This window comes from Sitodiplosis mosellana, unplaced genomic scaffold (assembly GCF_009176505.1).
Source record: "Sitodiplosis mosellana isolate CC-2019 unplaced genomic scaffold, AAFC_SMos_1.0 Smas_scaffold_1, whole genome shotgun sequence".
Taxonomy (NCBI): Eukaryota; Metazoa; Arthropoda; class Insecta; order Diptera; family Cecidomyiidae; genus Sitodiplosis; species Sitodiplosis mosellana.
The window spans coordinates 11364458-11389224 of NW_022595244.1; the positions used below are offsets into that span (position 1 = coordinate 11364458).

Consider the following 24767-nt stretch of genomic DNA (forward strand, 5'->3'; position numbering starts at 1 on the left):
ACACGTCCTAAAGGATGAAAAAATACCACCAGCCATCCCAAAGTATGAAAATCAAATCGAAAGAAAGTCGTTTCATTTTATTGAAAATAAAAAAGAAGGAATGTATTTATTTTAAAGGAATATCGAAAAAGAAATGGATACAAATGGAGCTAAAATATAAATGTTGGAGGAAAATAAAACATCTTCGTTTGTGTAAAATTTATCACAAAAATATGCAATGGGTTGATTTTTCAAAAAAAAAGCCAATACAAATAGAACGATTGATTGATTAGATTCATGTTGTTGTTTTTTCCGTCAATTCTTAATGCTAAAGAAATATTGTATGTTTGACAATATAGAACTTAGGTCTAGTAGCTTATTATTCTTGATAGTATATATTATGGTCTAAATATAAAATTGACGCGAAGGAATGATGGGATTTTTGTTAAGTTGGAACTATATATGGGATGGAATAAAGTAATGACGAAGATTTTAGTATGTGCACATTGCCTCATCGGCACCATCAGGACAGTCCGTAATCTGAAATAAGGTTTCGTTTGGGAGTTATTAATGAATCAATTAAACATGGTGTTAAATCATGATTTAACCTTATCGCATAACTGACTGATCGTAATGCAGTGTCCGTTTACGCATCGCAATTCGCCATCCGGGCACTGTGAAATATATGCCTGCGAGGCTTTTACTTGAACATAGTTAGAACTTGAATATTTGTATTCCGATTCTGAGTCGCTGGTCATCATAATCTCCTTGCTATCTTTGAAATTAGCTAAAAAACCAAAATAAAAAACCATAAACAATAAACAAACATTACGAAACGACAGCCAAAACAAGTGCACAATTTTCCAATGGAACAATTACTGACCAAGACTTTTGGATATTGGTACCGTAATACCAGAAGCGTCACCTTGAATTTCATCGTCATCATCATTACCGAAGATGTCGTCAAGTGTTGTGTTTTTGACGCGGCTGCGTTTACCTTTGTCCACACTGTTAACGGGGTCATTCAACGAGATTGGTGTCAATTTTGTTTTTATAACAGGTTTATCTTTCGGTGATTTGAGTCGATCTCCGGTTAAAACCAGCAAGTCTGGCACTCTGCAAAATCAATTTATTTTATGGGAAAATGACAATGATACACAATGTTTTGAAGAACAAAAAAAACATATAATTTTGTAGACACATTACCTTGTCGGAGCAATTGTATTGGCAAATGGGAATGTTCGTGCGTTGCCAATTGTTGGATCTCTTGTTTGACTCTCATCAGCAAACTCACAATCTTGTTCATCGGAAGCATCGGGACAATCTTCATAAAACACACATTTTTGGTTTCAAAACATTTAAACGTTATTTCAAAGCATTTACATGAAAGAAATCATAAAAAATCGAAATACTACGGATTACCTTCGTACTGATCGCAATGCCATTTTTCAGGTATACATTTATCACTTCCGATACATCTAAATTTACAGAAATAACAATAAATCAAACGATTAAATGCCAATTTTCGAAATCAATTCATTTCGAGACGTTTACAACTCACTTGAACTCATTTTCTTCACAATACGAACAATTCTCTTCGTCTTCAGCGTTCGGACAATCTCTGATGTTGTCGCACCTTGACAAACACACAAACACCGATTAAAACGTAAATTCATTGGTAGTGTATAATTAAGAAAATTCACAGTTTTTCGAAAGAAATGTCAAGAAGAAGAAAAAGAAATGTCAATAAAATGAAAGTGATTGCTAGAACATACTGCCACGTTGAAGGTATACAGGTTTGATCGCTACATTGGAATTCATTCTTGTAGCATTTCGTTCCGCGTGTAACGTCTTTGCACTCACGTTCGTCGTGTGAATTCGGATAAATATCGCAATCGAATGTGGCGGCCAACATTTCCGTTGAGGCTACAATATCGGCACATGCTTCTTGGATGGCTGCAAAATAACCGATAAATTAATAATTACTCAAAATTGGCATTTTGACTTTGTAAGGAGGACAAAACACTTGAAAAAAAACCCTTACCTTTACAAATTCGTTTGCACGGAAGTAATGGGCCCATTTTTTCGGGTCGACATTCCGGCTCTAAAATCGAGCATACAAATTCGTGTGAACGTTTCGAGCATTTTGATTCAATCAAATATTGAAAATGTTCCAAGTCCTGAGGCGTTATCGATTTAGCCATTTTCACATTGGTTAAATCATACGGCAAAATACCTCGACAAAGAGGCAACGTCGTTGATTGACAAATACCTGGCGGGGAAAAGACGTTAAAAGCCACATTTAGAAATCATTCATTTGAGAGAGAGAGAGAAGAAAAAAAGTACGCTTATAGTGTGAATTACCGTCATCAGTAGTGACATTGACAGGCCGTATGCGTTCGGTGGTAGCGAAATTCCTTTTGATATTGGGCAATGTTGGTGAAACCTTTGTTTGATGAACATTAGCATCGGTTGTGATGTCAATTAGGAAAAAGTCGTTGCTTTGCTTTAATGCTGGCTCGCTATTCTGGCTGGCTAATTGATGGTTAAGCATGCGTAAGACACGTTCGTCTTCTTCAATTGGAATGCCAAAGCTATTTTGATGGCCAGAAGTAAAGCCGAAATTTTCTAGCGTTTCTTTGCTTGGGAATAGAAGTTTTGATCGTTCAACGGCATTTTCGTCCAAATCATCGGCCGATGGTAACAACAGTGTAGTATGTTTTGGAGCTGGTTGTGGCAATTTGCGCCGAGGGCTTGAATTCGTGTAAATTTTCACATTTTTCACGTTTGATGTGTCCTTGACAGCCGTATTTTCATTCAATGGTTTAATGGTGCTCGATGTAACTGGCGTTAAGACTTTGACGCTTGGAGTTTTGGCCGAAACCACATTCGCTGTCGTCGTACTAACGAAAAAGTTCGATGGTGACGATGAAACCGGACGTATTGTTGTGGGTATTTTGGAAGCAATTGGTAATTTTGCTGTTGACACCGATCTTATGGTTGTCGGCGGTCTTATTGTTGTTGGTAGCCTGAACGTCGAATAATCGCCGTGTGTACTGGGATGGACGGGTTGGTGGTGCGAGGGAACATTCAACACTGGAGGATTTGGTTCATTCGGTCGACTGTTACGATTTATACTATTGTAATTATTCAAAAAGTTTATGGCATTTGGTTCGTGCGATGAGTGTCCGTGCCGCTTTGAATTCGATGATAAATTCTGGCTGGCTATCAAGAAATAAACTACACCCGCTACCATTACACACACCAGCAACAGAGCCACCGGCCAAATTACATATCTCCATATTTGTCGTGCCGACTGATTTCTCAATTTCGACAGAAAAATTCCCAGAAATTCAAAAAAAAAATTTCAATTTAATAAATTACAATTTTGCCAAATGGATTTCAATTTGAATATTTTACGAAGATTTGTTCAAATACAAATCTCACCTGCCATCGATGTCGACGTGATTCGGCGTCTGTTGGTAGCGCATTCGACGAAATCGGTGTTTGTGAATCAGCTTTCCAGTAGCCGATGCGATGGCCACTGCTGATTGAATTTGAATTGGATGACGGTGACGATGAGGTCGGTATCAATGGTGGCAACCGAAAAACACCATCGTTTGATTGTGACATTCCCTAAATTGGAAAGAAATAAATGCGTTAAAATTAACGGAAACGGTGATTAAAAGGCTAAACGAATCTTATCGCGGTGGTAATCAAATTGATTGTAGCCGTTTAATGACGGTTTGTTAATAGGCTTTCAATCAAGAAGCTTCTCTTGGCGCATTCACTAATTATTGAAGCGATAAAACTGCTTGAAACGACGAAGAAAGAGAGACGAAGATGACGTCGGGAACTCTTCTTCAACGATTTAATCATGTATAATCAATTATTTTGTTGACATCGGCCAGCTTGGTGTCGTGGTTTTGAAGTTAAATCCCAAAAAAAACAACAGAGATCATCTGACTTTTTGTGCATAGTTAATTGGAATTTGAAATCGATTTGATCACAACGACCGGCTGTCAATAATGATAACAACAACAACAAAAAAACTTGACAACTTGAGTTATACCTATGTGGTACCGCCTATTGTGTTTATTCATCTCTACATCTCTACATCTCTACACTTTGGATCGTGTTGTGTGTTATGCACAAAATCAAAGCAGAAAAACACATTCCATCCGATTTTTTTAATGTTTTTTTTACTTCGGTTCATTTAACGAGTTATCAATCGAATACCATTCAATCGGATCCGATTGATCCTATTTCATTAATTGACTCTCGAACACTCACGAATTAATTTGTTTGTGCACAAAACGGTCGTTTTATTGGTTCCATTTGAATTCGATATTGCTATCACTCAAATAGTTTGTAGCCGAAGACAGCGAAGCAAAAGAGAATCGAAAAGAAATTACATAAAAAAAATGAAATGAAAACAGATCGTTCAGATCAAATCGATTAGTATGCAAAGCGAATAAATCGCTATCGAAGATTTTGTTATTTCTTTTCGTTTTCCGATGAATTTGATGATCGCAAACTCATTTCAATAAAATTGATCAGAATAAACATAACATAAAAGGTATTTGTAAGTGATAATATAATGGCGACGATAGCTTATTACGTGTTTGTGGTGCCTGTTGTGTATCAACAACGGCGTCTTGATTCGAAGAAAAAAAATTCCGGCGAAGGCTTTATCATCATCCGCATTATCAATCAACCTGATGATGATGAACTCTTGAATTGGCGGAAGTTGTTGCGCTTTTACGTTTGTGGAATTTCGATCGATATCATTCTCATGCCCTTTTTTAATGGGTTAAACATAACAATGGTAAAACGAAGTGGCGTCTTTATATCATAATATCATCATGAATGGAAATTTGTTTTTGCTTCTCTTCTGTTATCATAAAATTTCAGTTTATGGCACGCGATACATTTACCACTCTTGCATTCTACTTTTCCATTTTGTTTGCAGTGTTTGGTGTCGTTTTGCGTAAAAATTGAATTATCATTGTTTGTCGCTTTGAAAACGGCAAACAAGCAAGGCGTAACCATTCGAAATGAACAATAATAATAAACAGATAACATGGCATACCAAATAACCTGCCCGAAATCACAACGTGCGTAAGATTTTTTTTTCTGTTTACATCGGAAAAGAGTATCGTATCGTAGCAAGAGAAGAGATAGAGAGCCATCGAAAGAGAAAGAGAGCGAGAGAGAGAGAGAAAAACGCACGGAAAAATGTAATGTGAACAACATCAGCGCCGTACAAAAGGCAAAACAAAAACAACAATGATAATCAATTAAATGTTGTGGTTTTTTTTTTCTTAAGCCGAATAAATTTCCTTGCCGAAAGATATGGAAGCATAAAGAGAAAACGTTGGCTTATTGACTGAGTTTTTTCTTCTTCTGCTTTGGTGTGTAAATGTTTTTTTCTTGGTTCACAATCAGTGTGTTGATTCGAAGGAATCGATTCGTAGTCAGAGCAAGAGAGAAGCAAAAAAAAATGCACAAGCGCCAATTTTGCCGTAATCACCGTTTCGGTTTGCACTGTTTCATTAATAATCAATTATTTAGCAATTGGATGTCCAAGTGATCAATTTATTGTACCACAATGTAAACCTTTTTTTGGCACACTGACATGCTCCGACAAATTTATTATGCAGATTGGCGACTCGAGCAGAAAATTACTTTTACGGGTTTTGTGCATTGAAGAGAGAGATGTTGTGAAACGACCTCATCACTTTTACCTGTTTCGTGTTTTTTAGCACTACATGAAATGTAGAGCTACTAATCTGCTCTTTTTTTTCCTAGATACTTTTTGAGTGTTGAAACAAATTATGGTGAATCTGAATTTTATGCTCATATTTTTTCATATTCAGTGGCAGTAACGACAAATAGGTGCATAATATCTCAAAGCGCCAATCAAATTTTTATTATCAAATGTTGTTTAAAAATTACATTAATTTTTCGTATAGTATTTTTCTGAGTCTTGAACAGAATTAAAGTGATTTTAGATTCTATGCTCATATTATTTATTGAATTTAAACCAAAGGCAGTATATTTCAAAAAAGAAATTAAACCAAGATCTTGTAATTCATTTTGCAAATAAATATGTTATTTCAAAGTTACTTTGATGAAATACATTTCATGTAGTGCGCCAAAAAATAGTTTGTTGTGAAACAAAATAGATTAAGTAACTAAAAACTCAAGAACGCAGAGCGGAGCAAAGCTCTGCGGTCTTGTTTATTTCTGTTTGTCTTTCTTGCGCAGGGAATTGAATGTAATTTGAACATAGCCAATTCTACAACGGAATAAAATCAAGTTCAAAGACAGAAAGTTGCTCTGCTTTCATGTTTCTACTAGAACGTTTCGTCGAAGGAGAAAAAAAAGCACGGTATTTTTTAAATGTTATTCACGTTTCACACTTTCTTCCGTGTCACCAAACGAATGGTGAGTGAAATAAATGTGTTTGCGTTTTCATTGCGGCTCTTTAACTACGCCTATTTCTTTGTTAAATTCATTGCGGCGGAAAACTGTTTTTTCTTCGCACGAATGTCAATAAACTGCGAAATTGTCAGAAGAAAGTCAATGATCGTGGTTATCTGTTTTGCTATTTAATTTGGATTCTCATGTTCCGGCGTAAATGTTCAACAATGTACAAATGAAAATTAATTAACAACATGTCGTTTGCATGTCACTTTGTTTTATGGGATATAGTCAAAGTGAAACTGGCGAAAAAAAACCGAATCAGTCAATGCCATAAGCGTTTCAAATTCGACAATGACTTGACATTCAAGTTTGTTTCGTCTGAAAAACAATATAAAATACCATTTATGGGTGAGACTCATCATGCCTTTGGGAATGTGTTTTCACGCACACTGATCGGTTGTTATTGATGCTTCCAAAAATGATCGAAAACTTTGAATCGATCCGGAATAGATTAGCAACGATGGTGCTTAGGTCACCAAAAATGGTCCATTTTTATGGGCAATAGTTGGCAATTTGTCAGGCTTTGCAGCAGTGATTTGGTTGTTTTTGTGACAGCTTTCATCTGTTTATCATTAATCCAAATACTCATTTATTCATGGGTTTTTTTTCGATCGCATAACCATGGATTTTCTGGATATAGAAGTTCCCATAATGTGTTTCGTTGTCAATGAAAACAAAATAAAAGAGAGAGATTATCGTGCTATTCGAAAATGTTCCAAATTTGTATAATTTCTCTGACGTAGTTTTTTTTTTTTACGTCGGCTACTCTCCGGTGGCCCATAATTGCTTGAGCCTACGTCAATGGACAATGTCCATTGGACATAGAGCCACCCGAATATCGTTGGAGAAAAAAACAATTTGAAAAATTGTTTCATCGTTATAATTGGAATGTCATAACAACGACAAACATTCCAACAGACAGGTGAAAATCGTTTCACATTAACATATCCGCATCGATATGGAGAGAAAGAAATATTTTCATGATGCGGTAATAGAAATTATCGCAGTTGATTTTCAATTAGAAAAAAATCATTCCAACCATTTATATATTTAATGATATACACACACTGAATGGCATACATATATTGTCTGTTGTTGGATCGGTATTTGTTACTTTCAACGGTCAAATATCATTAGGCCTGAGTCAAAACGACATTTTGAATTCACCTGAACATGCGATCCCAACGGTCCGTGCGCAATTCACAGAGAAAGATATTGCATGTGGTTAGAAAAAAAGCGCAACGTTGTACGGCAAAGAATTTCAATTGGAATTGACAAACTTAACGAGAGACCAATAGACAGACCGAAGGAGAGGGAGAGAGAGATCAACACAACAATAAATAGCAAAATCGAAGTCGAGAGCGAAAGCCGTAGATGAGACTACGACACATACTGAATGAACCAGTGATGGCTTCATATTTATAATGCAATTGCGTACGAGGTTACTTAATCTACTATGTGGCTGGCAGGCAAATAAAGCGACAACAAAACAATGATTGATTATTATCATGTATGTACGAAAAGACAGTGGAAAAAGTGTATGGGACAAGAAGAAAATGCTACACGATCGAACGAAATTTAAATGTAAATTGAAATTAGCTGAAGACTCGCCATCGTCACAGCCAAGATCGATTGGCCAGCAAACCGTTTTTTTTTCTCCTCTCCACTTATTCTCCTTCTTCTTCACATTTTGTATTGAGTTCGGGATCGATTATTATTTTTTCGGCTAGCACGTAGAAAACCTATGTAAAAGCACTTGATAAATGTTAACTCATTGGCATCGCCAACTTTCGCAAGTAAAAGTTATCGATTTTTCATAATTCAGAAGTTGATAGAAAATTGAGTTGTTGTTGATGCAGCTGGCGCAGCACGTACGAACGTTCGATTCGGGTTATTGCATGACGAACACGATTGTAGTACAAGGAAATCGTGTTTAATTGATCGATCATTCTATATGTAAAGTCAAAAAATTATTCAATCACTTTTGAAATGAATCGGTGTGAAGAAGTCAGCAAAATAAATCAGATGCGTCTGCGAAGCGTGATTGGTCAGGTGCGCGTGCAATGGTTAATCATCGGCCGTTTGAACAAATGAACGTTCCATTAGATTGATTGAGTGAAAAAACCCGCGAAGAGCTCTTCGCTAAAACAAACATTCGCTTCCCCTTGTGCTAAAAAAAAACTCAATTTCAATATAGATTGATTGCGACCTGATTTTTCGCATATCTAAAACACTCGAAGCGAATAGAAAAAAACTAATCATCATAATAGCAACAACAACAACACATACACCTCACAACTGACACATAATAATACGGCGCATAACATAATTTCAACAATAAATTGAATTCTTATCTTCTACTAAAAATTATTACATGAATGATTACATAATCGCTTCAAATTAAACATCGATTAAACACCTATTTACGGGGAAAGAAGTGATGAGGCAAACGCAGGCCTCAAATAATGAGTGAATCTCTTTGTAGCACATGATTTGCAATTCAATCCGTAGAAGAGGCGCTCTGTGAAACAAAATTTTTTAATCAGCACATTGGAAACCACAACGCCGAGCATGGTTCAATTACATGGTTTATGCGAACGGAAAAAATAAAGATTCAACGTGATGATTTCTTCGAATCGCACGCATTTTAATTAACAACAAGTGTCTAGTGCGTCTATACAGCTAATTAGTTCTCATTTTTTGCCTTCAATTTTTATTGTGACGCGCTTCGATGGAACGATTTGCACGTTTCGGCCGAAGGTTACCGAAAGAAAACATTTTATTTAGCAGAATACGCCATGCCAAACCTAAACGAATCACTTCATTTTCATATATAGAAAACAATCTGATTGAGGTGTCGAAATCGTAGCATTCTAAACTATAGCGAACGACAACAGCAGTAGCGGCGGCGGCGGCGGAGGAGGTAACGACAACGACAGCGCGATGGCATGGCACACGATGTGGTGGCATTCTACACCGAATCGAATTCACACGCTTCACAATTTCAACAGTTATGAATACATTTCGATCGCAGCGCACTGCGGTATTTCTATGCACCGTACAATACCGTTTATATTTCTTTGGGTATTCTCTTTCAAAATCGGAAAGCGTTCACTGAAGGATAGAAGCAATCGTTTGTTTTATTTTATTAACAAATAAATGGTGAACGTTGTCAATATGTACAAGTCTATACTCAACAAAATGAAACAATGCCATAGAAATAATTTTTGTTTAACATTCTCATTTTTGTGTTCGGATTCAATGTTGGGCTCTTTTTTTTCCAATGTTGCACACAAAAGCAATGGACAAAAAAATAGAGTCCGCAATAAACGTCATATTGATAAATGTGTTCCAGAGCGCGCGCGCGCGTGCGTGCGTGCGCACCACACCGTTTTTGCGCGTGAATAATGTGCCATACAACCGTTGCACTCGACACAAAGACAATTTGCAACGATTACTCATAATTTTGTTTTTTTTTTTCAATTAATGGCAAAAAATAGTGTTCAGGTTCATTACATATCGAATCAATTCATTGATATATTTCGTTGAGTCATTTCTGACACCAATAAAGAAACACCTTTCCCACCTCAGCACGGTACGACCCAAGTACATCGTTTAAATGTTGTTGTTGTCTGCAGGTGATTCGGATTTAATTGTTGGGAATATTTGTGAAAATCAACCGAAAAACCGGCTACAAATTAAATATTCCCAAAAGAGGCGTATTAAATTCGGATTAGAAAAGTTTGTTTCTGTTTCTATTTTCTTTAAAATAACCTACATTCTAAAGCGATCTCGATGGTATTTTCATTGCTTCTCTTTCAATTTTTCCAATTTGTTACAATCCATGACGTTCGCTCATAAACGCTTAATTGCTGGAGAAGAAAGCAATTGCGATCAACAAACATAAAATGATTCTATTTAACACGCGCACAACAAAAGCCAATTCTCATCGAAAACAATGTGGAAACCTCAGTGCCTTGGAGCCAACATCAGATACAATGAATCGGATATGAACAGTCGAAAAGAGCAAATTATTTGCGGAACCTTTATTTTCCTCCACTTGCCATTTAATTCAATTCCAAACGTGTTGTTGTTGTTGTTACTGGGTTGTGTTGCTTTTTTCACTCCATCGCGGCTCGATTATGCAATGCATTGCTTTTTTTCTCGTATTCACTGCACACCTTTTTTATGTCATCATTGTTATGGCGTTTTTCATATGAATATTTTCACATGATTATAGTGTTTGTTTCTTGGAGTGAGTGTGTGCTTTGTTGGGGCCTCAAAGTGATAATGGAGCGAAAATTGAAATGATAATAGAGCAGCCATGGCCGGATTCAAAGAAGAATATGTGTTTATATGCTAGCTGACCCTTTGTCTTAGACAAACTACACCATCACCAAGAAGACCTAGAAGCTGTATGTGCGCATGCGCGAAGGTGCTGGGACAATATTAGATTTTTTTTCTTTCTTTCATTCTTCATACATGATTGTTTCGTTGATAATAGATTGCAACACATAATTTTGTTCATGTGTGTCTTTTTTTGGGATTTGCGTGTTAGTCCGGTAACTGACATCGGATCAAACTTGATGCAAACGAGAAAAAAAATCGGCCCATTGTTCCATTGCATTCACTCAAGTGATGGAAGTCACTGTACGAGCCACAACACATTGTTTCATTCTACACACAATAATCAGTGTTTATGTTTTTGTTTGAGAGCTCATGTCGCACCTACACTACAAATTTGGACGAACGACAGGAGCTTAACATACAGTTAAATAATGTTACATACTGTTCTTAATGCCATTTTTGGAATACAAATGAACGCAAAATACCATGATAGGGCCTTTTTAATAATATTCTATCTCATTTTAATCAGATACACCTTAATTCAGTCGTTTACATTAGTCTCAGTTGGAATTTCCAACTTGGAAATAGGTCGAGTAAATAACGAAAAAGAAAAAAAATACCATAATTTGTGTCTTGTTACACATGAATAGAGAAAAACATTTCCATGATGAAAACCCGTTTGTTTCGCGCATTTTTTGGGAAAATTTAAATATTTCAGTACATTGCTACAGAAATCGTAAAACGGTAAATGTGATGAGAAATTCGTGATGAGTCTTTTTCGAAATAAATTACATCGTTTAGACAGACAGACGACCGCCCAAATGTTAGACGAGGCACAGCGCCAGAATATAAATAACAAGAGTTTTATTTTTGAAAAGTGCAGAAAACAACCTTGTACGTGATCTATTTTCTTTTTGGTGAGGCGTCAATGATTCAAAACGATTTGAACGAAAAATGTCGTTAGCGAGCGAGCGAGAGATAGAGAGAGAGATACAACGAAAAAGAAAAAATTCATCATCAATACAAACAATGATAGAGCACATCAAATATAAACTATCAACAGCATCATCGTTTGGCCTTTGGTGGCGCAGCTGAACGTGTGATTTACTATAGTACACCAAATTTCGAACTGTATACAATCATACATGGTTTTAGAATCGTGCACCGAAATGGCAACCTCAGCGAAGCATAAAAAACAACAACAGTGCTTGTTGTTGAGTTCATATATCTTATCTGCACGAGCTGAACAACCAAAGCGAACAAAAATTCCTATCATCGCTGGTGTGCGCTGATGCACTGCTCTTGTGCGCACGAATTCAACGCTAATATTCACTTGTGAAACACTCCATTGCGAATCGATTCGATTCGTCGATATATGGTACGATGTTCATCTCCGATAAAAATCGAAAGTATTTTCAGCTTGGGAAAAGCGGCGCTCGATGCTATTTTCGTTTTTTTTTTATGTGTGTGGCTCAACTTCTCTTGTCGATTTTCGTCTAGATTTCATAAGTCGAAATTTTTCTATTACTGCTATCAGTATTTAATCGCAATAGACAAGAGGAACTAAATGGTTCAACCATTAGCGTTTCATTGCATCAAAACGGTTGGTATTGATGCTTTTCAAATAGAGTTGATTTGATTTTCGAAACAAAATAATCATGCGATGTGTGTGTGTGATGTTTTTTTTCTGGGCGCAGTGAATATTACTATGTGATCTATTAGGTCTTCTTCTTCAGCTATTTCAGCAGACATACAGGGACTCAATTATTATGAGCTAGTGGCTTAATCAAAGCGGAAAATTTCATTTGAGAAGGTAATTAAAATAAAATCGAAAAAAGCACGAAGGCTAATTGATAGCGAATCAAATGCCTCTGCTAACAATTGATCACCCTATTCATATACCGGCTGCACAAAAGATCGCTGTCGATATGCCTTTAAATGCCATGAATGGAAAAGCCGCACCGCCGTTCGGTGTGTATTTATTCTCTCTCTCTCGCTTCTCTTCACTTCTCGTACTCGAAATACTTCGTCGATCATCAATAATAATGTAGCAATTGCAACAATCCAATTTGAAATGCCAAGTAACGAACAAGCGCGAAATGTCATCAGGTTTTTTTTCGTCTCTTTTTCTTCTTCTTTCTTCTTCAGTGACTCTAAAAGTCTGCATCGCATAGAACGATGTGCATTGTTCAATGAACGGCTTCTATTGTTTATTGGATCATCTGACGAAAAAAAAATATCGAAAGATGAACGCGCATTATTCGTACATTTTCAATTGCTAATGGTAAATTATTTCATCATCATATCGAATATGTATTTAAAAAAATGTTTCGCTTTTATGCCAGTTATTGCCAACAAAAATCAACGTTGTTGGACTCTAGAGCAGCGACGATGGCGGCGGCGGCGGGATGGCATGCAACGGGGCACGCGAAATCGTTTTTAATACCGATGTGTGTTCTTGTTTGACGGTTCCAGCTCAATTTGCCGCATTCACATAATCTTCTCCAGCTGTGCATGTCTTTCAGTTTCACCGACTTTATTTATTGCGTGAGAAATTTATGTCACCCGATTCGAACGTTTAGCTCGGCTAAGAGGACCCGTTTAACCGATGCCATGCAGTTTGTTTCACTCTTTTTCCCCCTTTCTTCTGCCATGAAACATAAAAACTTACCGGAAACTCATAGGTAAGGCACAAAATCACCGCCGCAGCGAAACGGCAATATTAATCATGTCGAGATATAAATAAACTGAACTGAAAAAAAGGCGTAAAATTCAATGGATGAAACATAAAAATTAAAATTTTACGGACATTTTTCCACTCAATGTCGAATTGCGCGCGAACAACGCACACTGTGTTTACAACACAATTTCTCCGATGTTTATTACCGAATTCCAAATTAAATTCTTATTAAGTGTTCAGTTTTTTTTAAAAATATTTTTAAGTCTCGCTCTCGGTTCTCCAATTTTTTTTTATGGATACAAGCTCATGAATGTCTTTCGTGTCGTTTTTTTGCGTCTTTTTTTCTTCATCTTCTTTCTTCACTCTCCTTTACTCTGCGTTCAGTTTTCTTTCGTTGCGATTGGGTCAATTATTTCGTGTTTCTTTTTCGCCCTCTCGCTCTCTGTCTTTCATTCTTTCGACTGAAATTCCAATTTCAATGGAACGACACATTGGCGAAACAGTGCCATTATGATCATTATCTTATCAGCGAAATGATCAAAATCAAACATTGGGCGTAAATTAATGCTAATGATCGAAATATGGTGGTGAAGCTGCTCAGCCACGGTAATCATCACAATGTTTTTTTAATATGCCATAAAATGTAAATTATTTTCATTTCGTGCTAAAAAAAAAATAAGCAGCTGGGCTGAGATGCTGGTATTTTATCACCGAATGGAATGTTAACTTTGAAGTGATGCGTTTCTTTTCTTCGTCTTACGATTTTACAATCCACCGATAAATAGGGATAAATGCACACCTTCAGTTTATGATCGTTTTGATTGAATTGCGTACAAATGATCAAAACAGAGCCGAGCGTCAAAATGTGACGGGTCATACGATAATGGTAAATGATTTGCCATTTTTTGTGTATCGACGAAATAAAATTCGAGGAAAACCAAATCTGATGAAAATGTAATGACACTAAATGTTGATGAATGGAATGAGTGGAGTGAGTGTGGCAACAACAATAACCAATATTGCTCATGCAAATGTATTTTTTGTGTGTGTAATTATGCAACCGTTAGTCATTATGATGATCGTCGCCGTGATTGGTGGAATTTGTTTTTTTTTGTTCGTTGGTTTGGGCTCGGTCTTGTCACTTCAGGAGGGAAAAGACGCGCCGCATTTCAATTAATTTGCCATAAAATGTGTATTTATCTCCTCCTTCTAATATGTAATCAAAACGCAATGCTTGGAATTTGATTGAAATTTCAAAGTTATTAAACAGGTCGCGGCATCGATGATTATTTGAAGCAAATCGTCGAAGTCGCAATGAAATGTCGCAATTAAAAATCGAAATTTATTTCATTTCAATAATTAATAAGCGTTCGTCATGGTTTGTTATGTTATGAGTCAGTTTGTCCACGTTTGGCCATTGACTGCCGATGATGGTTGGCGTCGCTAATTATCCAATTGATGAAACTAAACGTTTCTTTTTTCTTTTCTTCTTGTATATGGATATGAAAGCGTATGCGCGCAAATTTTCGACAGAAGAAAGACAGAGAAAATTGATTGCATATTATTTAAAAGAAACAAAAAAATAACAATCGTGTAATCGATTCACAAATGAATTTTAACAAAAGCGTGCCTATTTGTTTTGTATTTGCGAGTTTGGAATTGAAAATTCTGATGAAGTGGCAACGCGACGTATTTGGCGCTAATGATCTCATCGAGAAATTTAATCATCTGTTGTTTATTTTGTTTCCACTGAAATCCAAAGACCTTAAAATGAAAGTGAAAATAATGAGTGCATAAGCGACGTAATACCGGTGCGCAGCTAGCTTTCTTCCTACGCAAATATCAAGCTCACAATTGGCAGCAGCAGCAGCAACAGCAGGGAACGAACGAAGGTATTGTGTAGAAAATGAGCTGCCATCGACCAAAGGAAAAACAGTCGACATTTAATTTTCGGTTGTATAAAAATGAAATGAAGATGCAACATTTGTGGCTTTCTTTCTGCATGGATACCATCGAATGGGCGCGGACAAGCAGCGGCGGCTGCACTTCACTCCGTGAACATAATGATGAGCCGGGCAATTTGTATGGGTTCACTGTTTCAGTTTCACTTTTGTTTTTGTTTTTCTTACGCCGAACACGGTTTGCGAACCGTTAAAACGGTCGCAACGAATCGCAATGCATTGAACTCCATTGATTTAAAGCCCAAGTAATTTTTAGTTGCACAGATAATGCCGTCATAAGGTCAACATGACTGCGATTGTAGCGTCTTTTTTTGCTGTCGATAAAATTTGAAAAATCTCAATCATTTGACAAGTTTTGGATTTTTTTTTCTGCTTCTTCTTCTCTAAATTCGCATCGTTAGTGAACAGGAAGTGAATCGATCGATTGATCAGTCGATCGCGCGAATGAGAGAATAATTTGTCGTATACGTTACTTTTTCTTCTTGCTTCTATTTGATTGCATTGTATGTTTTGGCTTTTTGCTATTTTGTAACGATCAATTTGCAAAGCTGTCATTTCACTTTCTTTGGATTGTTCCGTGATTTAATGTCGTTTTTGTCTTCTTGGGAACATCAATCGCATTCGGTTCATTCGGTTTCAATTGTTCTCGATGTCATCGTCATCTCTCTCTCGTTAGGTTGGCGAAATTATAAAGGAATTAAGGGGAATTGATTTAATCAAATTGTGAAAGTGCTGTTCCGTATTGCACTGAATGAATGGCATTTATATCTCTGGAAAAAATCCCATTTTCGCAACAATAGGAAATAAAAATTGCAGATGAAAGCAACGAAAAGCATTCAGCATTTTCAAATTGTGATGAATCAAAATGTGGCAACTAATAGAGTCACATTCTGAATCTCCTGCTGTTTCCGCCTAACACTTTTCCACCGAGACTGGAATTCACGATTTGATCTATTTCATTGACAATTCTTGCGTTATGTGTGTGTGTGTGTGACTGTGAAAACAAAATTTATAGCCAAGATCATGTTTCACAAGCAAAAGCGTTCGAACTAAATCTGAATTCAGTTGGTAACCCAAATGGGCCTTGATGTTTCTCCAGACAATTTATGGCAATAAACTTGAATGGAATATCGATTGGATAGAATAGTGAATTGAAATTACGTAAATAAAATATGGTGTGTTTTTGATGTGGATGGAATTGATGTGGTCGTTTTTCCCAGGGACTGTGTGCTTCTCAATCGCATGCCTTCAAATTAAGTTTGACATTTGTTTGCCGCGGAATCGATATCGATACTACTACGTTTGGTTTTTGATCGACGGAAGAATTCCATCGAAAATGTCGATACAATTTTCAATTTCTTATGCACGCCCTCTGCGATTCCCATATAAACAAAGCCACAATCTAATAATATAAATTTAATGACGGCGATACACCTTTCATATTAAAAAGAATTATACGCTTGATACACCTTTAAATACTTTGGTTGTTTTTTTTTGCATAATCATTGGCATTTTATGAATCAATTCGACCGAATGAACATTTGCCGTTTCGGTCATGATATTGTCACGATGGATCTAAATCAATTTTATTCGATTTGCATGACATCTGAAGGAGTTATAAGCTAAACGCTACACTCTGTTTAAACAAAGCGTGCGGTAGCTCAGGATTTATCGATCGCATATTATATGTGAGAGACAAAAAGCAAAAATAAAGCAACGCCCAAATTCTTTGTTGCACAAAAACACAAATCATAAAATGGTCTAATGGTCTTTGTTGGGCCACTGAATTGTCAAAGGAATGTGTTTTTTTTTCTCTCTTCTGTTTTGCTTTCGTTACCTTCAATTGTTTTAGTGTCATTATTTTAGACAGGTTTATGTGGTTATAATTGCTTTGAAAATTAATTTATTACACTTGATTTGCATCTGAAAGCGAAAATATTTATAAACAGGGCCGAAGAAAATATTTACGCTAAACAGGCGAAATATTTATTTAAATATCTCAGAAAAAGGCCTGAAATATTTAGGCTAAATCTCAAAAAACGGAAAAATATTTATGATAAATATAAAATATTTAAGATGAAAATCAATACTTTTTTCAAGAATTTATTGGAATAAATTATTTATTGATATATCTTTTTCACTATTGCAACTGGTTACAAAATACGACAACAATTTTTTTCAAATTTTTGTACAATGATCGACGATTGTCGCTCAATACAGCCCTATGGCGCGAAAATGTTCGTTCGACATCACAAGATATTATTGGCGCTAATTTAAATGCACTCAATTCGTTCGGTGTTAATGATTCAACAAATTCATCATTTTTGTTGCTCTTTCCTGTGCTCAAAATTACTGAGATTTCTTTCATTTCTGAAAACCCTTGTTGCGAGCTTTGTCAAGAAATCCCGATTTCCCACGAATTTGTTGTAAATTGTTGCGAACAAATTCAAATGTTTCAAGAGCTTCAATAATTTGTGATGTTTGTGACAATGCAAGAAAAGTTGTTCTTGATAAAAGTCAATTCTCGTTTCAAATTTTTCGGCTTTGCGATAGCGGTTTGAGCCTTTCCTATCGATTTTGCATCGCCTGCATCCTGAATTTTGCGAGTTCAAACGAAACATCAAAACTTATACAACAAAAATACTCAATACATATTACAAGTGGGAAATCAATTCGATCTGTAATTCACGTACTTCTTATCTCATTCATTTCAAATTAAATTCGGCATAAACAATAACAATAGCGCTGACTTGTTTTGACTGCAACTTTTATATTTGAGTATATTCGTGTCATATCGACTTTGTGGTATGAAAAGAATATGATTTAAAATCACTTGACCAATGAATTTTTGTTCAAAATATTGATTTTGAGAGGCAAAAACGGCCAAATATTTACTTAAATATTTTATTTAAATAAATATTTTTTTCTCAAAAAACGCCAAAATATTTAATCAAATATTTTTTATTTAAATAAATATTTTCTTCGGCCCTGTTTATAAAATCACCGTTGATTTTCATTCGCCGCATTTATTCACTGCTCTCCCAGTTATGAAAAGAAAGACGAAGAAAAAAAAACAGCTAATACCAATTCACGATTTAGCATCAAACGATGCGAACAACGATCAGCTTAAGAGACAAAGGGGCCGCTCCAGTGTAAAAGAAATAATTATCAAATGTTAAGTCGATTATTAGATCACTCTGTCACCACTCTCATTCGTTTGATTGGTGCATATTGGGCGCCGTCAATATTTTGTCGCATGCCATGCTTTGTGAAATGAGTGTGGCTAATGGGATTTTAAAATTCCATCGCGTAAAAAATGGCTCAAGTTGTTGTTTTTTCTCTTTCTATATTTTTCGGTTGGCATCTCGAAGCGTTTGATGTCAGCTCGATCAAAAGTGCCGTCATGAAACGTTGGACAATTCATGCAACAGATAACCCGACACAGCAGCGAATTTTACTTGCAACAACATTCAACATAACCGTAAATCATCAGGACACTTGTTATCGAATCGGCCATCAATTCTCTTTTGTTTCGCATGATTAATGCGCAGTGACACATTCCAAATATGTACAGTGCCATTTTCAATTATCGTTCCATGTGTTTTATTCACATGTTCGTTTTCTTTTTATCGTAGATCGCTCAAGTTGTTTGTTGTTTGTATACGACCAGACAAGACAAAAGAATTCCATATCTCTCAGTTCACCTTCATGGCTTTTTTGAACTCCAATATTCCATTCCGCATTGATCGAACAACGCAATTAATTATTCTGTTTTATTGAATTCGATGGGAGGAGGGGATTCGGTCTTATCAGTTATATTGTTTATGTGAATCCTCTATTTTATGTCGTACACTTGAGATGGGTGCATTTTTTCTTAAGGTCAATGATATTTTAAAATGATAAGTTCAATGCGATCCGCATCATTTATTGACGTTCTTCGTTTTAAAAAGCACTTTACATTACTATTATTATTATTGACACCAAGACCAAAAAAACAAAAACAAAAACGTTGATAATCGGCGCCGCAATTTAATTAACTCTTTTATTCCATTCATTTGCCAAATTGATGCTTAATCTTTGTTATCTTATGGATTATGCTATTTATAAAAGATTTGCCACATAAAATCGCATTAATAGAAGCGTTTCAGTTTCATTATAAATTTCCTAGATGTATTTCTAGCTATTTCTGTCACTTTTTCATATCAAATGATGTAATTCCCCTTGTTATTTGTTATTCGACATTAAATTTTGCCATCACGAAAATTCGCTAATCCATTTGCCAATTTATTCACAAATCATAATTGAATTCTTTAAAGCAGTGATCATTTGCCGCACATTACTTATGGGAGGTCAATTAGTTAAGCTTCTAAGATCATCACATCACGCATCGCGTTTGTCATAAGCAAAATATGAACTTTGTTGCGTATCTATTGCGTCGAAAGAAAATGGCTTCAGGCAAAAAGAATTCACAAGACGACCGGTTTCAAGCGATCGAGCGAATCAAAGATCTCTCTCTCTCTCTCTCTCTCTCTCTCTCTATTTCTCTTAAAATTTCATCATATTTTTTCGATGACATCCGCATCTGATTGGCAGTAGAGTTCATTTGAAAATCGAGAAATAAGCAAAAAAAGAAACGCATCGAAAACATTAAAGTTGGAAATTTTTATTTGGATTGGTTTTTAGTTTCAAATAAGCGATCAAAATGGATTAAATTCTCGGAAATTTTTGCCATAAAATGCAAATTATTCAATCATTCGAAATCATTCGAAAAAGTCAATCAGCGCGTTTTGTTTTGTTTGGCTCAAAATCAAATGAAAAGAAAAACTGAATCCGAAAATAAAAGCACAAAACGAAAGTAAACAGCAAATGAAAAAAGAATTCCAACATTGCGCTGGAATGCTATAAAAAATCCAGTAGCTCATAAACTTGACGTTAAATAGCTCAATAAAAATGAAATTGTGTAGTGAATATCGATGAAAAATTCTTCATAAAAAAGTGTGTGTTTTTTTTTTTAATTTAAAACCCAACGACCTACATTATAATCCATGATGGCAACAAGAGGAGAAGAAGACGACTAAAGAATTCACTTGAAGATTCAAACAGCACGGAAAGTAACGAAACAGAGTACGCACGGAGCATCTCCCTACTAGAGCCACTGTACGGCTTGATCGTAAGGCTGCCTTATTAATAGCCCATTAATATCAACATATCGATTCGAATTCCGATGTAACCGAGTCATGTCTACGTCGACCAAGCCATCGGTCGCGACCATGGCATCACCATCGTCCAAGTAACGACGAACGAAAAAGACGGATGGATCGAAAGAGAAATGCAGCAATCTGCTCACGAATTGCTCAAAATACGTGCAACATATCGATCAGATAAGCTTATAAACGATCGTTCCGCGAAATTATTCATAATATTTATTGGCCCAGAGATTATAACGTAATGGAAGAAATCAGCTTCTTTTTTCCTCTCTCTCTCTTTCGCTCTGTCTCCGTAAGCTATGTTGAATGTATGTGATATCGAATCGGAATAAGAAAGAGTGTCTTACCATTTCTCGGTCCATTTGTAAAATATATTGGAAACGTCCGATATCATTAATTGATAAATGTTTTTGTGATTGTGTATCGGCGTCTGTAGCACCTGCAATGTTACTGCTATTTTTGACAATATCTACCATTGAATCGTCACTAAAGCCACCACTGTGCTTCTGTTCAAAGTGTCCGTCCAGCGAATCGGTGAGGCTATAGTAAAACTGTTGCTTTATATTTTGTTCGAAAACATTCTGCTGTGATTGATAGCCGTCATTTGCTCCACCTGAGCTGATGTTCAAATTCGTCGTATCGTTTGGTATAACGGTAATGGTTTGTTTCAATGTTTCTACGTCGATTTGATTTGAATTTTTCGTTTTGTTTTTACCTAAATTCTGTACATTGTATTGTTTGTTCACCATGGTTTTTTTTTCTCCGTTTTACGCTTCGTTTTCGATTTGGTTGTTTTTTTTCTCGTTTCAAAATTTAATTTAAATGAGTGCACTCTTTACACTTTTCTTTTACACAGTTTTTAATCTTTTTCGGTTAGACTCTATTTCGCTATTGTTCCGATTTCATTAGGTAATTAGAGTTTGCATTCGCGATCTTAGTCTTTTTACCATCACCCACGCTCCGAGCGTAAAATTGCGTAGAGCCGATTACGGTTTGTGATTTAGTTGAGCGTTTTCACTTGCACGTATCACCGATTATCTCCACACATACACATACCCCGAGTGAGAGATGAGAAAATGCGCAAATGAACTTCTTGATTACACACTTTGATTATACACGAATCCGCAGCAACAACAACAACGAACAAAAAATGAAGATACCGTTACCGTTCGAGAGTCCAATCTCTCACATACACGAAGCGCCTCATAAGATCTGGTATGATGAGCTGAGATGCAACGATCAACACTTCAGTTGGTGTTGTTTGGCTTTTGTTTGTAATGTTGTAAATCAGTCAAAATCTAGGTAAATCCATGCTCAACAATGGATCAATTGGAATGCACTCACTCTCGTTTTCTCCGTCGGTCGTTTCACACGCGCGTAGAACTATTGCCAAACAATGCATAAAATGAAATTGTATTTTTTTTCTCTCTCTCTCTTTTGTTTGCAGCTGGTATCGAGCGAGAGTTCGAGCCGATTCGGTTTTTTCTTTCTTCTATCGTTCAATTTGCACTGGCTGGGTTGTTTTGTTGTTCACTTTCAACGTAACTGATTATTAAACAATAACTACTTTTTTTCATGCCAAACACATACACATGCATAGAGAGGGAAGCAGAATAACGAATCAATATTATTATTAGTTTTTTTTGTTTGGATTTGCTTTGCTGTCTGTATTAATTATTACGACTCTATAATTTGGTTATGATTTCGATTTCGCTGAGCGTGTCTCTGTCTGATTGAAAACGAAAATGTCTGAATGTGGTCGAATCGAATCAATTTGAAGGATACATTTCAGGTGCAATTGCATGGAAAATTTCTGGTCAACCGTTATTCGCTGAACTTCAAAAATGGCCAAATGGTTCAGCGCCACACAGAAATTTAGTTCTGATTTGATAATATATATAAAACGTTGTGGTTTTTATTTTCTGCTTTGAATTTATTATTATTATTCAACCAAAAATGCCAATCGATCGGTTTTCTACTTATTTTCGTGCTCCAATTAAATGTATTTGATTTCGTAGCGCACTGAATTTGGTAAGTGTTTTGGGCCGTTTTTTTCTTCTTTCAAAATGTCTATTTGCTTCGTCTATCCGAATTGCAATGGCAATGTTGTAATTTTTTTTTTTGGTTCGGATTCGATTCGCAAATACTTTTTTCTTACTACACACTCGCACAATACGAAATCGGATAAATTATTTACGCTTGTTTTTTCTTTCCTTTCGGGTGCATGAAAAAAAAAACCGTTCAACAATCAAATCAACGGAAATGTAAACATATTTTTCAATTATTTCGGACGGCGCAGCGCGGCACGGCAAAACACAAATAACGACAATTTTTATTTGAAACTGCGCACCAAATGTGCTTGCAAATCTGTGGACGTGAACGAAATTAAAGAAACAAATCACTGGAATGAATATTGAGGGAAAAAAAAGAGTTACAACAGTATCAGACACTTTGCGACCGATCACGTTGAATCAAGACAACGAAATGAAACACCGAACGGCGAGCCGATGAAACGTACCCAAGTAAACAAACTCACACAGTGTGTGTGTGTGTATACAGAGCAACGCGCTGAAGACGACGAAAAAAAGAAGAAGAAGAAGAAGAAGAAAAAATAAAACATAGTAACCAAAACAAACAACGAGCCATATACGCGCAAAGTTTTGGTGAGCGCACGCTTTGTGTCAGACGCGCGCGCGCGCGATAGTCTGATATATTCAAACGGCTGTTATATTGCATGTGTTGCTACCATGAAACACGATACCATGTTCGGTAATGCAAGTTCAAACCTATGCAAAATACCTTATGCCAAACCATCATCATCACCACCACCGTACGTACGTATGTGTACTTTATTGCGTTCAAGACATGGTTTGGCATTGTACTATGTTTGCTTATATGCAAAAATTGTAAGACGATTTTCTGTTGTTGTTTACATCGTATACATGGCCGATCATCATCCGCATATAATGTGCGAACTCCAACTGGAACGCGGAGAATTTGCAAAAAAAAAAACACAGAAACAGAAACAAATACAACACACACCACAGAGTCAAAAAAGAAAGAAAAAACACATTTGTTTGATGATATAACACATTATTCGAATGAGCCGCCGAGTGTGCGCTCGTCGACGACTGCGCACGCGATTTTCGGTTATTTTATGCGTCTTTTTTCTGTTCATTTTCGTTGCCCGTGCACATTCTTGTTCAATTTTTTGTTTCGCCTGTTGCGATGGATGGAAGAGACGCTAGTTTTTTTTTTATTAACTCACAAGCCACAGCATGAGTTGGGTGTTGTTCCTCTGTAAATTGTAATTTACTGTGAGCACCACATTTGGAATGCTGCTAATAATGAAAATGAACTAAAACAATTTGCATAAAGTTTATGAATCCTCTTTTGAAACTGCCATCGGGCACATGAATGCGATTGGAATCGAGAATATATCAACGATGATTGAACGGTAATCTTCGTTTTTTGTCTAGTTCGCTTAGCATTGTTACAGCAATTAAATATCAAATCAGAAATAAAACAACGAAAGACTGTTTTAGGCCAGAAACCCAATTGAATTGAAGCCGAACGTTGTGTTGAAAACATGATGGAAAAATATAAATGAAATCCGGTGAACGTTTGAAAATTGGTGTGTGTTTTTTTTTTGCTTTACATCTTCTCTCGATTTTGCTCGATTCGATCATGGTACATGGGCTTAAGCATAACACATGAAATGAATACCAATTTCAATGTTTGTCTGAAATGGTTGGTGTGTACAGCACAACGAAAAGATGTTTTTAAATCCAAATCCTTGAAATGCATCGCATGTAGATCGAGCGCATATTACAGTTTGTTATTAAGATTGGTGTGTATTTTGAACTCTTATTTTTCTTTTTCTTCTTCTGTTGTTGTTAGCAAAATAGTTGCCGAGCCACAGCAGTACAGCAGCAGCAGCAGCAGCAGCAGCAGCAGCAGCAGTAGTAACGGCAAAAACGTAATGAATTTAATCAGTAAATGACCGTAGCAAATAAACGGTGATAAATGGATGTGGGCATTTTAATTGAAAAGGCGCGTCAAATGTCCGTACAATCTGTATCGTCGGTTTGAAATTCGAAGCGA

At 36.2% G+C, this 24767-nt stretch overlaps 1 protein-coding gene across 1 annotated transcript; it reads right to left on the bottom strand.

The window, feature by feature from the left end:
* Positions 1–75: 75 nt before the first annotated feature.
* LOC129566880 (uncharacterized) lies at positions 76–23149 on the bottom strand. The gene is made up of 11 exons (XM_055443238.1): positions 21011–23149; positions 3427–3615; positions 2344–3295; positions 2024–2251; positions 1755–1935; positions 1541–1615; positions 1402–1457; positions 1186–1303; positions 863–1095; positions 588–766; positions 76–519 (listed from the first exon to the last, which is right to left on the bottom strand). The coding sequence occupies exons 1-11, from the start codon at positions 21410–21412 to the stop codon at positions 472–474; spliced, it is 2661 nt and encodes an 886-aa protein (XP_055299213.1). The 5' UTR covers positions 21413–23149; the 3' UTR covers positions 76–471.
* Between the last annotated feature and the right edge of the window lie 1618 nt (positions 23150–24767).

What these genes read in the sequence shown, in the direction of transcription:
- LOC129566880 (XM_055443238.1), bottom strand. Translation starts at nt 21,412, where the DNA reads ATGGTGAACAAACAATACAATGTACAGAATTTAGGTAAAAACAAAACG. An exon ending in GTGCAAACGAATTTGTAAAG is followed by an intron (nt 1,936 to 2,023) that starts GTAAGGGTTTTT and finishes GTTATTTTGCAG; the next exon opens with CCATCCAAGAAGCATGTGCC. An exon ending in TGTGAAGAAAATGAGTTCAA is followed by an intron (nt 1,458 to 1,540) that starts GTGAGTTGTAAA and finishes CTGTAAATTTAG; the next exon opens with ATGTATCGGAAGTGATAAAT.